The 15,350-nt window shown below is 37.8% G+C and overlaps 1 protein-coding gene across 1 annotated transcript in view; it reads right to left on the bottom strand.

Annotated features, from left to right (window-relative positions):
- Positions 1-15,350, bottom strand: part of SMYD3 (SET and MYND domain containing 3) — a 407,161-nt gene that overhangs the window by 86,141 nt on the left and 305,670 nt on the right. Inside the window, exons 7-8 of the mRNA XM_009276285.1 lie at positions 13,285-13,387; positions 4,520-4,630 (exon numbers count right to left, since the gene is read on the bottom strand). Of these exons, the coding sequence (XP_009274560.1) occupies positions 4,520-4,630; positions 13,285-13,387 (214 nt within the window). The remainder of the gene's footprint in view (positions 1-4,519; positions 4,631-13,284; positions 13,388-15,350) is intronic.

Genomic DNA, 15,350 nt, shown 5'->3' with positions numbered 1-15,350 from the left:
CACCTGTATTATTCCGTGGCTGTGCTCACGGTTGGAGAGGCAGATAAAAAACTATTACTGCATAGCAAGCAGAGATTCACTTTGAAGTCCTTTCATCAGCAGTGACCAGTGAGGAACGTTTGCTCTCATGATATGCAATGCAATTGTGACTGCGCAGCCACGGACTTCTCCATTTGGTCTAGAGCTGTGTCTGCTCACACTGAGTGTGCCAGTGTGCATCGGTTGAAGTTGATGCTCAGCTTGTGTTTGGGTGGCAGCCTGTTTCAGTATACTTGAAAATGCAGCCTTTGCCATATTAGTCTCAGATCTAGACAATTGTGCAAGTGAACTGTGTGTACTTAGGCAGTGCTTAGAGAAGATTCGTATGCTGTATGAAGTTGCCATATCTAGCTAAAAAGACCAAATGACTGTGAATTTTAAAGTCATTGCTGGTGTCAGAGTGAATTTTGCTGTTTTATACAGCTGTGACATGAAATATTACAGTAAATGAGAAATAAAGAATATTTCTTCATAGATAAGTTGCCTCTTAAATCATAGTTCATCAGAGACCTGAAATATTAGAAAAAGCCCTTGCAGAATCATGTAACCTAGAATGGCAAAAGAGCACTTTGACACACTAGCTATGCATACAGACAAGAGTAATCTGTGTGATTGTAGTATGATGTAACCACTATACGAGTTTAATCAATTTTAGCACAAATAACAGTGAAGAAACAGTGACACTGGCTGTAAGATATATTTGTCTACAGCAGCAGCCAGAGACAAATGCTTGAAGTGATCTGCATAAACAAATTTTACCGACAATCTGGATGTTAGCGTGCTGAAACCTACATGGTTGCAACTGCACTCTGCTATCCATGTCAGCTAGCACAGAAACGTAATCATGTGATTCTTGATTTTGTGTTTATATATACTTCATGGAGCAGGATAATTTATCTCACCCAACTTTCTCTGTCTAACGTGTGGCTATTTACTTGAAGGCATTCCTTTAACCTCTTACATCCATTCCATTTTTCATAGATTTCTACTGCAAGACAGTATGAATGAGCTGCTTGTCTTTTCTTTGGGTATGGAGGAAGGCTAAAAACTGGTTTAGATTAGATGCCTAAGTGAAGTTAGGAGAAATTAGTAGCATTTTGTAGGCTAAATCTGTTATTTGCTCATACTTGAAGTTTGAGGGTCTCTCGTTTATCTCTTTCTTTCTCTCTCATTTCTTCTTTTTTTTTTTTTTTTTTTTTTGTTTACACAACACTAAGATACCACATGGCAAGCACACAACTAAACTTCAAGCCATTCCACTTCAAGGAATTATTCTCATTAAAACAAATCCAGCACTTAAATCTAAAAGACCTTAGAAAATGCAGCATCTTTCTTTATTATCCTTTAGACATCAGAATACTTGGCAGAAGTATAAATTGCCACCTTCATGCTGCATTTGGGGAAACTGAGCAAAACAGAGCTTCACAGAACATTCACAAAAATGGTCCCCGATTTAGACAGACTGACCTGGTTTCTAGTCAAAAACCTGTTCAGATCCAATTGAAACGGTTGCTTTTCACTAATTATGAAAAATAAGGGCAGGGTCTTAGAAAACACAAAGATTGCTTTTGAATGAAAATGAATTACCCAAGGTCACTTACGAAGTCAGTAACTGACTTGAGAACAGAAATTTGATACCATCTTCCTTCTTCACTTGGGCATATAAGACTAAATGAACAAGCTTTTAGAAAATATAGCAGGAGACATAAATTTCATTGATAAGAAACTTGCGAAGCATTTTTATAAATATGAATAAATAAGCATACATGTAACAGTATTATACATTAAGGTTTATATGAAGGGCATATAAACCTTATATGTATTATTTCCCACAGGATTCTCAGGATCACTTTTAAAACATTGCAAAAGACGTAGAATAAAAGCTACAATGGAAGTGACTTGACTTATAGTTTTACTGTAAATTGATGTGTGCATCTCAGGAGTGATTCCTCTGCTTTCACTGGTCCCTAGTATGTGCTCAGCAGCTGGCAGGCACACTCAGCAAGACTGGAATTTGGGAGTAACAAGACGCTACAATCTCTATAAGTGTTAGAAAAAGGATTCTAGCTTTTTTTATGAGATGAAAAAATCCCCAACACCCAATAACTTACTTGAAGGCATAAAGCATTTCTTAGACAAACTGGAATTTGCATTTTTACCTATAATAAAGATTTAATGAGATGGATTGCTGTTGACTAAACCATCGTATTTGCAAAGCAATGTTGTAATATGGGAATTTACTGTAAGCTGATTGTATTTATTGAATCACAATGTCAAATCTGCGACCCTTGATGACCCAAAGTTGCAGCCATTGCCTATTCTGTTGACAAAGACTTTGCCTTTTAAAAATTTTGCAAGATGTCTTGGAAATTTGTCCCAGTATCAAGAGTATTTCAGCAGGGGTATTATTGAATAATTTTGCCAACTGATGACTTTTAAGCATCTAAATCCAGCCATTCTGTAATTTAAAAAAACAGAATTTCTGAAAATATTACCTCCCACTGTAGCTGCCATGTTACATGCCTCTCAGCTTACCAACAATGACTGAGATCAATGGAAAATGAAAAATATCTATGTTTCCAAGTTAGTCATGTATTTATAAAATCACTGTTACAGAGAAATGAAATGCAGTACTATGAGGACTGCTACAAATTATATCTAATCATCCTAGACTGAAGCTGATGATAAAGATGTCTTCTTCATAGACATCAACAGCCAAAGTTGACATGAGGTTCCTAGCCCTTCACAGACCTCTTTACATGGTAACAATGAGGAAACTACAGAATTTCAGAATGCAGTCACAAAGAGCTTTCTAAACATTTTGCAGTATCATCCCCACAGGGAACTTTGCCAATGGGCAAAAAAATCTATAGAATATGAGCTCAAACAACAGTTAAAAATTTCAAAGACAAAAAATCATTAATTAATTTTAACCTATGTATGAGGCTATTGTTTTCATCAATATATGCACATATAATTTCACTACCATATTTTTTGATGTTGTTTGTCGACTCTTACAGTGAAGTATACTCCAGCCTGTGGATCTTGTTTCTTAAAATACTCCACAAGCTGAACGGTCTTTACACCACTTGTCTACTCTTTCACAAACTGTTAAGCGATCCTTGAAGACTCTTTAGCCTGCTTATTTTTCTTAATTGTCACTGCATCTGTGGGGATGCCATTCCTCAAAACTAATCTAAGATGTCACGGCACTTCAGTGAGCATCTTTAGAAGAAAGACAAAAAGAGGTCTTCACTTCCCTTCACTGCCTCCGAGTAGCACTGCAGCAATCTTTATCAGGCACAGAATGCCAACAACTTTTGCACATGGACAGGAAGTAATTTAGCATTATGTCATAAGCCTGAAACTCTTCTGTGTTCTCTTTTTTGAACTGCTTACTGATGAATCAAAGGATACATTATATATTCAGTGGGTGTACTTCAGCTTGAACAAAACTACACACACACACAACTGTCCTACCAACACAGAGTTTAAACTTTGGTTTTTTGGTTTTTTTTTTCTTTTTTCCTGTACAGCAATTATTTCATGAATCATATCACGCTCCTTGGAATCACATTTTTATCAATACCTTTCTTACCATTTCTAATCTACTGGAAACACATTTAGCTATGGCATGTGACTTGCCCAAAATAGGCATTTGTGAAAATAAGAATAAGTGTACATATAACTAGAGAGACAAAGTGCATAAACTGCTATGAAGCCAGCCTCATTTTGCATATTCCATTTGATCTCTCATCAGGCTTGAAGCCAAAATTATTCTGGCCGGGCTGTATAAATATGAAGCAACCCAGAATATAATTAAGCCAGGCTAAATTAGTAACCTAGTAAAAGGTCACGCTGAACAAAATTTTGTCTACTACAACTACTGACCTGCTACTCCAAGAACTTGTGAAAGAGAGCATAAAAACTACAAACAGTCATCCAAGGAGGCTCACCACTCTCTCTAACAACTGCTGAATATGTCTGGTAGTTCTTGAAAATTATTGATGCAGGTGTTTGTCAGAATTAATTTAACATTATTATGAGAATGAGCACAGCCTTCCTGTAGCATCAGATAACTGGCTTCAGTTAAAGTTCCAAGATTATTCTTTTGAATAGAAAAAAAAAAAAATCCCTTCCTTTCAGCTTAAAGTCATGTTAACTGTCATGTTCAGAGGTCCTTGAATCTCAAAATGATCTGAACCACATCTTGGAACTGAAAGTGGTTCCTAGCTTTATGAACAATGCACGTCTTAGCAAGAAATTCTTCTTATCATGTTGTCAACATTTCCTGCTTTTCTTTCCTTCATGGTTGTCTTTCATAGCAACATAAACAGCACTGAGGGCAGAGGTCATTTTCTTCTCTATTCTGGCCATTCGATTAGTAGCAAAAGGTAAGTATTACATAAAGAAAGGGAAGCTGCTGACAGGCCTTGGAAAATTCTGTTTCATTGGCAAGGAATTTCTTCACTCAACCTACCTTTTCTTGATTCTGGCAGAGAAGACAGTCACATTCAAAGCGATACTGGCGCATCAGTTGCTTTTGGCGTTCGCTGGTGGGCATCAGTGATTCAATATAGCTGATGGTGAGCTGTATGTATGTAATACAAAACCAGAGTTAGTATATTTTACAAAAATTCCATATTTGGTGTATGTATAGCTAAGGTAACGTTTTTGGATACAACATTTTTCCAGCATAAAATAAAATTTTATCTTAACAGATTATTTCCTAGAAGAAATTGACTACTTTAAAAAGGGCGAAAAAAAAGGCCAAAAATAATTTCCATGGAGGAACACTTTTTCACATTTCCAGACCCATATTGTTTGAAATTATTAATCCCCAAGAAATTATCACTATTTCAACTTTTCATCCTAATTTGGAAGAAAAAGAAAAAAGAAAAGAGGGAGAGAGGAGAGGGAGAGAGGCGAGAGGGAGCAAAGAGGGAGTGAGAAACTAGAGAGAGAAGCAGCTCAGTATCTGAATTCCCTGTGCATGAAATCTCATTCTCTGTCTAGCTCCAAAGCTTAAGTGTGTATTTAGCACTGGTGTTATACAACATCCAACTATCTCAAAAAATATTGTCTCAGGGAAGCCCCTGCTTTCTTGCAAATATATGTTTGACCCTAAGGAAAGCTCCTCTTATGTCATACCCATCTTCAGTATGTCTGTGATGTTTCCTTTGTGACCAAGGAAGCACAAAAGCATTGCAGTCAAAGTTGTTGAAACTATTGACAAGAAAATTTATTAAAATGATAAAAGAAAATGCTTACATTTGTGCCATTTTCAACTCCTCATGCTCTACAGAGTGAATTCCAATGAACTACAGAGAATTCTGTAGTTTGTTCATTTTTATGCCTGCCAGAAGGAATTTTACAGGGCTAACCATTTGTAGAGTTCTTCAAATGTTTGAAGTGCTGCACAGGCACAAATTAATTATAAGGAAAAGAATATAACAAAATAACAGCCCATCTCAGACCAGTATTCAGTTATACATGCTATTGAGTGATTACACTATACGCCCAACCCACTTTGAAATACTCCAGAGAGGTCAGAGCTAAAAAAATCAGGTCACATTATTTCATCTTGAGCCTAGACACTTCAACTAATTGGGAGAATTTTCACATGGTTCTCAGTTAAATCATGAGAGTCCACTCAAAGAAATTACAGGAAAACCTGACCAATTTGTAGTAATGACTATGAAATCCATTGTCAGAACCTGCATTTTGCAAATTAGTGAGCATTCTAATTAAATGAGCAATTAACAAGCAACTAAAACAATGCCTGCATTTTTTCATTTATTATTACAGTGTAATTTGATTACATATTGAAGGAGGACTGTATTAAAAGAAGACTACTGAGATGGCAAAGCCAAGCATTTAAAATGATCATAAGCAGAAAGCCCCCCCCCAAAAAAAAGTTATCATAATTGAAGATTAATAGTATAATTAATGAAAGAGACAAATTAAAGTTCCACAGATAGTCAAAAGTTAGAAAGCGTGAGAACTTTGTTAGGTTTTGTATTCTATATAATGTTGTTCTGTCCCAGCTTGTGCGTGTCTGAGCCGAGAGGAGATTAGTTTCACCACTGTTGGTTTACAGCAGAACAGTCTGTACTACTTTACACAGGAGCTGTAGGCTTCCCTCTGAGCTTTCTGCAGTGAATGGATGGAAGTTGTTTTGCCTATTTCTTTTCCACTCTCTTCTCCCAAGCTTGGTCTCTTCTGCCCCATTCTCTCCAATCTGTCTCTCTTCTCATTCTCTCTTTTCTCTGCCCCTGGACATGAATATAATTTTCTGGTCTTATTCTCCACACCTGGTTATCTAAACCTGATTTCCAGCCCTCAATTCTAGCTCCTTACATAGCCATTCTTGGTACAATGAGCCGATTTGTCATCCTGACAGTCCCAGATCTGCCCTTCTGCCTCCCCTGCATGCCTCATCTTACACCTTTTTCCCATATTTGATCACCAGCACTCTTACTCTCCCAGGTTAACAGTCCTTGTTGCTCTACTCTAGTTTCTCAATCATCTTCAGTGGCCCCACCAACTTTGTCCTCGTTTCTTTCCCCAGCTGGTCCTACTCTGCAACCTCCCTGGTGTGGTAAGAAAGATCTGTCTCCCTTCCTTCCCACAAAGCAATTTCCAATCAAGCTGTAGTCCTAACCTCATCCTTCAGCCATTCCAAGCCCAATTTCCCTCTCCCATCACAGGCCTCTGATCTTCATTTCTCCTTGCAACTTGCAAGTGATTTCTGTCAAAATCATTCCACACACTGGCTTTTTCCCTATCTCTTATCCTCTCCATAAACATCCCTGGTTCTGACCCATGTCCTACTGGGCTTTAGGTTCAGGTGGCATCCAGCAGTAAAAGGGATTTAATCAAGTTCAGGCACAGTGCAAGACAGTAGGAATCTTCTGGGAAAAAAAAATCATTCATGTGAGATTAGTCTAGTCTTTGCCAAAATACTTAAGACAACGGTTTAAACCCCATCATTACTATTGAACCCATCACTAGGCAGGGTTCAGTTCTAATACCACAAAACAAACACACAGCCAACACCGAACATGCTTTATCTATCTTCAACCTGCAGGCTTCATCCCTTTCTCTCTTTTCATTTTTGGCCTTTTTTTTTTTTCATTCATGTTGCAGAAACCTTGGAAGTAGGAACAAGTTTGAAACCAGTAATTTCTTTTTCAGAGGTCACCAAACAGTTTTGGATATGAACAGTCATGTAACAACCTGCTCTGGATTAGAGCATGTGACTGGGCAGAAGGAGGAGGACAAGAGGCTTTGACACATTGATACCCCCTTTTAGCATTTTAACAACTTAGGGTTTCTCTTGCTGTCAGAGGACCAAGTCCAAATTCCCAGTCCTGCCAGCAGAAATCTGTAAGTGAAAAAATGTTTGTAGCTGGCAGACTGAGTGGGAAAATGTAATTAGGATATTTAGAAACACGATCAACCCAATGGTGACTAAGTCTATACTAATCAGTTAATCGTTTAAACATAAAAATTCTGTATTCAAGTCTCTCTCCTACACTTGTTTTAATTTTGGATCCCTTCATTAGATGCAAGGCTCATTTAACTTGTACATATTTAGGAAATATGCCCATTTATCAAAGGTTGTCTTAATGGTATTTGCATGTGGGATGTATGGTATTAATTAAAACATTATTTCAGCTGACCAAAGCTTGCCTCTTTATTGCATCGCTTATAAAGAATGCAGTAAATCTTTTCCCCCAAAACTGGAGAATATATACTAAATAACATTTATGAAGGCAGGGAATTATTTAACAGCTGTGAGACTTATTAGTTCTCAAGACTTTCTCCTTAGAAATGCAGCACTGTCTGAGCCCTGCTTCTCGCTCTGACACAGAAATTCTTTAACCATAGGTACGGTGGTTAGTTTCTCATGTTCCTCATCTGCCAAATGAGGTGGACACAATTTTCCAGTACTGCCATGCTGCAGTGGACTTAATTTATGTTTTTTGTAACAGAATATAAACTACAAAATTTCTAGACAGAGGATTCTGTAGAAATTTAAAATCAACTATTTTAATGCAAACAGCAGGGAAAAAACATGAGTCGTCTTGTTTTTGCAATCATGGGTCTCAGGGTCTTAGGGAGGGCTGTGTACAAAAATCTGTTCCTGAGACAGAGTTACATAAGTGATGAACAGTCTGTGCCCTTTCTGTTTTGGCATATATGACGAAAATGCCTTCTAACTCAAGGAAAAATTTGGTTTTAAAAAATGTAATGTGACAAAATGCAATGTGTCAAACATATACAGATATAAAACTTCTCCTCATAGAATTATAATAACAGAAATATTACATATCTTGGTTGAAATCTATCATGAAGATAGACTTAATTGCTGGTAATCTGAAATTATGATTTGTATTTAGTATTAATTTTAAAAATTAGTTGCTCTGTAAGAATATGTTCTGTTATGTGACTTTCTGCAGAAAGATACAAATTTGCTCTAACTGAACTCTGAAGCTGATGAGAAGCCATGCACCCATTTTGGAGCAGAACTGGACCTCAGCTAATACATCGTGTCTCTCAGCCGGACTAATTGATTTGATCTATGCACTGAACTAACCATAGCTATACAACTTCTGATTGGAGAATAGGCAAAATGAACTCATGTCTGCCTGCAAAACACCAGGTAGACATAGTAATTAACAAAAAGTCAGTTGAAATTATAGCAGACATCTTGATGCTGTTTAAAGTGGTTACTTAAGGGTAGGGAAATGATGAAGACCTCTTCAGAGCTGGCTGCTTGTCTTTTTCAGAAAGTAAATTAGCTGATAGGCTACCTTATCACTGAAGTAGCCCTGGTGATCTCTAGGTGAATAATTGTTGCTTTTTTATAATCCTTCCCCATATCTTACCTTTCTTTGCAATACTTAAATTTCATTGTTGCAAAGAAGAAAGTGCAAGAAAAGGAAATCTTTGTATACTGTCAAAGTAACATCACCTAAAGTTACAAAAGCTGTGATAGTCAGCACTTCGACTAACATTATCTTGAGGAGCAAAAAGCTGTCATAATTAGTTTTGAGTTGCTGAAAGCAAGTTTCAGAAAGTCCTGTAGTCTTAAGTAGGGACATATAGAATAAAATCCCCACAAAAATCTGTAATTTCTTTCTTCCTGCTATTAGATTCAATTACGCTCAAAAACCTGGTATAGAGTCTACAGAGTGTTAGGAGACACTTTCTAGCCACCTTGACCCCCAATCTATGCATGGAGATCAACAGTTGCTCCCAAGCCTTGTCCTCCTTTCGCTTCTTTTGTCCTCTCCTCTACTCCCTGTCTGTTTCGTTCCCTTTATCCCAATTGCAGGACAGAAAACACTTAAATTTAGTGGTGAACGTTACCAGCTGGTCAAGCACTAGAATTTGGGGTTATTAACGTAGACCCATACTGCCTTATATGAATAATAACAGAGTCAGAGCAAGGATGGGGAAGGAAAAAAAAAAAAGCAAAGCTACCAAGCTTAAAGGAAGTTTCCTATCAGAGCCAAATTTTCACTTTAAAAATTCTACATTTAATGAGGATTATAAATGTCATTTAAACAGACAAGCAAGATATATAATGATAGAAATAGAAAGCTGTTATTCTGAACATCAACTAAAGCATTCATTGGCAAAAGCCAATGGGAACATAGTGTGTTTTTGTTTAAAACGGTAACTTTCTGCCCTCAAAGAGCATGGAATTCCATAGAACCACATTAGTATAAAACCCAAATAAACCACCTAAAAATAAATCTGAACTTTTGGTTCCTGAAGCAAGATTAAGGACCAGACTCTTCTCCATCTTGCCAACTCTCAGTATTCCTGCAATACACTTTGTTTTCTTAAAGCTTCAACTTGGGTAAACTATGCAATTATACATGAATCCCTTCTTTCCATGCCTACAAAAAAGTAACATTCATGCCTCATGATTTCTTAGTGCTTCAAGACTGGCAACACTGTCTTTGCCACAAAAAAGGCCTAGATAGCTAGAATTTTGCGTATGATTTTAGGAGTGATTAGTTTTCCAAATATACAGCACCATCAAATTTAGCACTTTCATTCCATAAGGATTCAGGCAAACATTTTCTGGCTCAGGAGTCCTAATTTTCTACTGCCCGAGATACATTTTGGCCTTAGGATTTGAACAAATTTCAAAGCCCAAACCAAAATTCAATTAAAAACCACTAAATGCCACATGCCTTCCTGTCAAAAACATGCAAAGCCAACAAAATCTGCCTAGACGTGAGCCTAAAACTGAACTGAAACAAATTCCACCAGGACATAAAAACTTTCTGAGGTTCTCATAACCTTGCATGCTTTTTATCACTGACTTGATACATATAATTACCATGTATAGCGTGAGCACTCTGAAGTGTGGTTGGGGCATAAACGTTATTCCTGAATAAATCTGCATCACACTGCATCAGCTACATCCAACGTAATAATACCTCTTCTGGTTTACAACCAAAATCAGGTCCACTGGTGCCTCCCTCTTTATATAATTGTGAGATGACCACAACGGCCAGTCACCTCAACTCCCTGTGTCTCTGTTTTCCCTGTGATTATAGGTGGTCAACAACTCCTTAACATGAGTAAGTTGTTGCAGTGTCCTCTGATAGAAAGCACTACAAATGTGCAAAAATACTTTTACTTCTCACCGGCCTACGGAACACATCATATTGCAGTGGTTGATACTTTCCTGGCAAGGGTCCAGAAGCCCTATCAAGTTTGCTCCTGTATGGATAGTAAAGCCATAGTCCTCTTCTACTAATCTGAGCTTGACTTGCTACTTAGCTTCTCATTTCTAATAAATCTTAGTGCTTATTTACTTTCTATTAATTATTATTTAAGGGATCTCATTTTGTCTAAATATAGTGTAAGTTTGAGCAGAACAAGGCAAGTTTTCTACTGCTTATAATTATTTAAGTTTTCTTGTTGCCTCATGACTTGAAACAATGTTCATCTTGCCACCTCAGAGCACTCAATTTATTCAGGAAACCCAATCAGATTCCTCCCTAACATGTATTTTCTCTCCAATTAGCTCAGATCATGACCTCAGTAATATAAGTAAAAACTCAGCTCATAACAGGTAATGTAGTTTCATGTACATAGGTATGTAAATTCAATACATGGCTATTAAGAAAATTGAGCTCACCCTGCTGCAGGCAAGCAGTAAAGCAGTGTGGAAAGACGTTTTACCAAAGCTACCACGCGGAACACAAAATGAAAAGTGAAAGCAGTTGTGTAAGAGGAAAAGTAATTGGGTGTTGAAAATAATATTAAACTGCTGACTTGTACTTATCCTCATAATAATTTTCTTTTCCTTCCTCTTCCCATAACAGATCTAAACTAATATTAACTTTGTATCTTTACATTCTCACTTATGCCCATTTTCTTCCTTAGACACATCCTTATTCAAAGAAGCATGTACCTCAGACTGAGACTTTTATTTCCAGGTAAGTCAAGAGGGCACCTGTTTTAACACAGTGTATATATATGTATGTATATATATATATAAAATCTTACTTGTTCCTTACGGCAAGTTTTCCTTTCAGTACCAAAACCAGAAGCAATAGTCACAACAAAGACACCAGAGCCTCAGCTCTTTGGAAAATTCTGACTTTATTTTACTGCCCCATTGGAGGCAAAGTTTTTTAGAAAATATAATATGCCCACATAAGGTGCAGTCATTTTAAAGCCTGTATTCACACGACTGCCAAAGTCACTGCAAACAAACTGGTCCTAGCCGCCCTGCTTTATAACTTATATTTATTTCCTGATTGCCTTACAAATGACTTGTAACTTACACCATATCTGTTTCACCACTGATCTTAACCTAGAGACTTCTGTGGGTTACAGACCACTAACACTAAGTCTAAAATTTGGGCCATAGCTTCACAGCTGTAGCACAGTCTGCACTGTGGTCATACCTGCAAGGGAATTCTACTTCACTTCTCACTCCAGAACCACCCAGGGCCACCTGGGGGCCTCTCCCACTCTGTAAAAGATGCTTGTTACAAAGAATTGCTTTATGAAATTTACCTAGAAAAATATATCCATGTACAGAAAAATAAGATAGCTTCAGAATTTAGAACTCTAATAATTAACCCAAATGCATCCTGGGAAAACATTAAAATCTACTGTATTTTTAAATAAACAACCCATCTTGGTGAATTGGGAAGCCAAAAGGAAAGTTATGGTATATGGATAAAATGCAAGAAAAATGTCTATTATTTGGCTTGAACAAGAATGCCAGACCAAAAGATGTCTACACTTAATAGCTCTACAAAAGTATATTGTATCCTAAAAGACTTCTCTTGGCAAAAAGGTAAGTATGCAAAAGCATTTCTGTTGGTTCTCCACAATATTTTGCCTAAAAAAATATTTTACCATTTATTAATTTTGATGGCCTACTATCTTAGAGAAAGGCTACATTAAAAAAGAAAACACTTCATAGGGAAGAAAAGACATACTACTTCTAAATTAGAATACATATGCCCTTGATCTTCCCAGAGTTTGAAGCACAGGCGTGAACCGTATTTACACTAGGTCATGATTTTGAAATGACCAACAGCTAGGACTGCATAGGTCATCGGTGCATGTAAAGTTACATATATACACACGTATTTGCAGGCCTTACTAAGCAAATTCAGTATTGCATTGCTGCAAAAGACATTTACTTTGAAATGCTTACCTAGCCACGAATGATTATTTTCAAAGTAAACCAAAGTTGAGAATACCTTAGATCAAATCAGAAATCTCTTGAAAGGGATATTTTGAAGTCTTTTCTAGTGAAATGGACAAGAAAACAAACCTTGTCTTGCTACTTTCACTGTCAATGAAAGGTTCACTGCAACAGTATGGTTGCAGTCTGACAAATGCTTATCGTTGCAATGACTTAGTGAACACTGCATTCCACCCAGAAATATTGTAAGTGTTTCCATCAGGGTAAAGACGTTCAAATACAAACAAAATGAAGTGCCTAGAGGAGGAAAGGAGGAACAAGAATTTATCAAGACTGCTAGTGATTTATGAGAAGTAATGATTATGGGGCCCAGGCAGTGAGAAGAGATGATTCTATTTATCATTTTCCTCCTGATAGCTATGTGCTAGAAAGTGGCATCAATATATCATCAAAATATTAAGCTGGTGGCCCTGCAGTCTGGAATTTATTTAGGGAGTTGTCATTGTTGCAGGTGTCTGGGATGGAAAGGAGGACAAGTTAATTACCTCTTCACCAATCTGGATCTCTCGGACAGAGCGAAGTAAAAGCTGGTATCCTTCAAAAACGATCACGCAGTTTGGGTCACAGCTGTGGTTCAGTAAAGACATGCTGTGAGGGGTGGTAGAGGGGGAAAAAGAAAGAAAGAACTTTACAGAGGAGCCTCCACTGTCATTCCCCTTTAATCATTTAAAAGTAGCTAACATGATTATATCTGAAGCATCAAGCAATTAAGTTACAAAACAAATAAAATCCCTGGTAAATCAGCTGCTCTTGGTTAGGGGAGGAAAATTAATGCTTAGAAGATTTATTATATTCATTGCTAATAGGAGCCATGCCTGGATCTCTTCACGTGTTTCTGCCTTCTGTGTACTCAGGGCAGGAGGGAGGCTATGGCCTCCCAGTGACTCTCCGAGAGGCCTGACTCAGGGGAGAGGGCAAAGCAGGCAAGCGGGGAACAAGGCAACCTGGACAGTTCAGAGCAAAAGGTTAGTACCTTGGGACTGTGTTTTATTTCTGCTGCTTCTGCTCAGTTTCAGGGCACTAACCTTATCAGTTACCCTGACTGTCAGTGGAACCGCAGCTTGAAGGAGCCAGCAATCAACCTGTATTTCATAACAGGTAGAAAATGGAGTATACTATGTCCCAAAACCAAAGTACTTGGTGTATAGAGTTGAAAGAAGAGATACAGCCATTGCCTCTGCTTTATGCATATTTTGGTTCAGCCTCTGTTCTTGTGGCATGTGACAGCTGAAGCAGCACAGCTCACTGGGGAGCTGCTGCCACCCCCAAGAGACACACACACTGGTGGATCTTCTGACACAGATATGCCCTTCCCTCTTTTTTGAAGGAGACTGTTAAGAACTGTATCAACAACATCCACTATATACTTTTGAGTCCCATGTTTCATTAGCTGAGAAACAACTGACTTTGCCAGGCCAACATCAGTCCCATAGCAGATGTGGGGCTGATGGTTCTTCCTCTATAGGAGTGACCCATTGAAAGAACAGTTCTGGCATCATCAGGCTGGAAGAAGAATTTTTGGCTTATCCAGCTCCTGGCTGCCTTCATTTGCTTTCCTTGTCTGCCTGATTCAGCAACTCAAAATCCCAACTGTTGTTGGCAAAATAGAAGATGTTGCCGAGGGTCAGAGCCCTGCACCAAACCATGTTTATTCAGTTCTTGACTCTTAAAGGAGCTATTGACAGGAGCCTGACTCTTTTTATATCCCTTCTGGCCTAATAAAATATCTGTGGTTAATCTCTCCATGAACCCAGTAATGTACACTGGGAGATAGTATACATTTCACTTATTGTGAGATCACTGGGCATACTCCCAAAGCTGCTGGCAAAGTGATGCAGAGAAGGACCACAGGATTTTATCTATTTTAAAATATATTTGGATGCTGAAGCTATCAAGCCATGCAACAATATACAACCTCTTAGTGAGACTAAACAAAGCACTTTTAATCAAATTTCATGTCATGGAAGCACTAGTGGGTTTGATGACAATTTCATCTGGAAGCATATGAATTCATCTGGAAGGGCATTTGCCTAGGATTTAGGGACCACAGGTTTAAGTTCACAATTTTCCCAGCTCAGAGTGATTTGCTTCAACAAAACTCAAACTGCTCTGAACTGACTTGGGAAAGAGTCGCTTGCATCCCTTGGCAGTGCATTATCACAGAACATAGATAGCCACTTTCTTTGCAGTCAGGGGCTTTTTTCAACCAAAAGAAAACATTTCAGTAATAATAATGCTCAAAAATAATGTTCCATTTTTCCCAAGTGTGTGAAAGGATTTGTTTCCATTCCACTATGAAATCAAATGACTGTTCTGTACTTTTCACAACACTAATTCCCATGTCCTCCTAACCACCTTTCCCTTATCTTTACCACAAGGCAGGCCTCAAGATATTAAGTGTCCTTAGTCAAATCTTACACATGTGACACTAGTAGAAAAAGAAACAACAGTGACAGGTCCACTGAGGTATTGACAACATAGTTCAAGCGTGCATTAACAAAAAATTGAGGTGGTAAAACATAATTTTAAACTATACACACTAATCTTCCAC

Source organism: Aptenodytes forsteri, unplaced genomic scaffold (assembly GCF_000699145.1).
Source record: "Aptenodytes forsteri isolate BGI_AS27 unplaced genomic scaffold, ASM69914v1 Scaffold10, whole genome shotgun sequence".
Taxonomy (NCBI): Eukaryota; Metazoa; Chordata; class Aves; order Sphenisciformes; family Spheniscidae; genus Aptenodytes; species Aptenodytes forsteri.
This window is presented reverse-complemented; position numbering and strand designations above follow the sequence as displayed.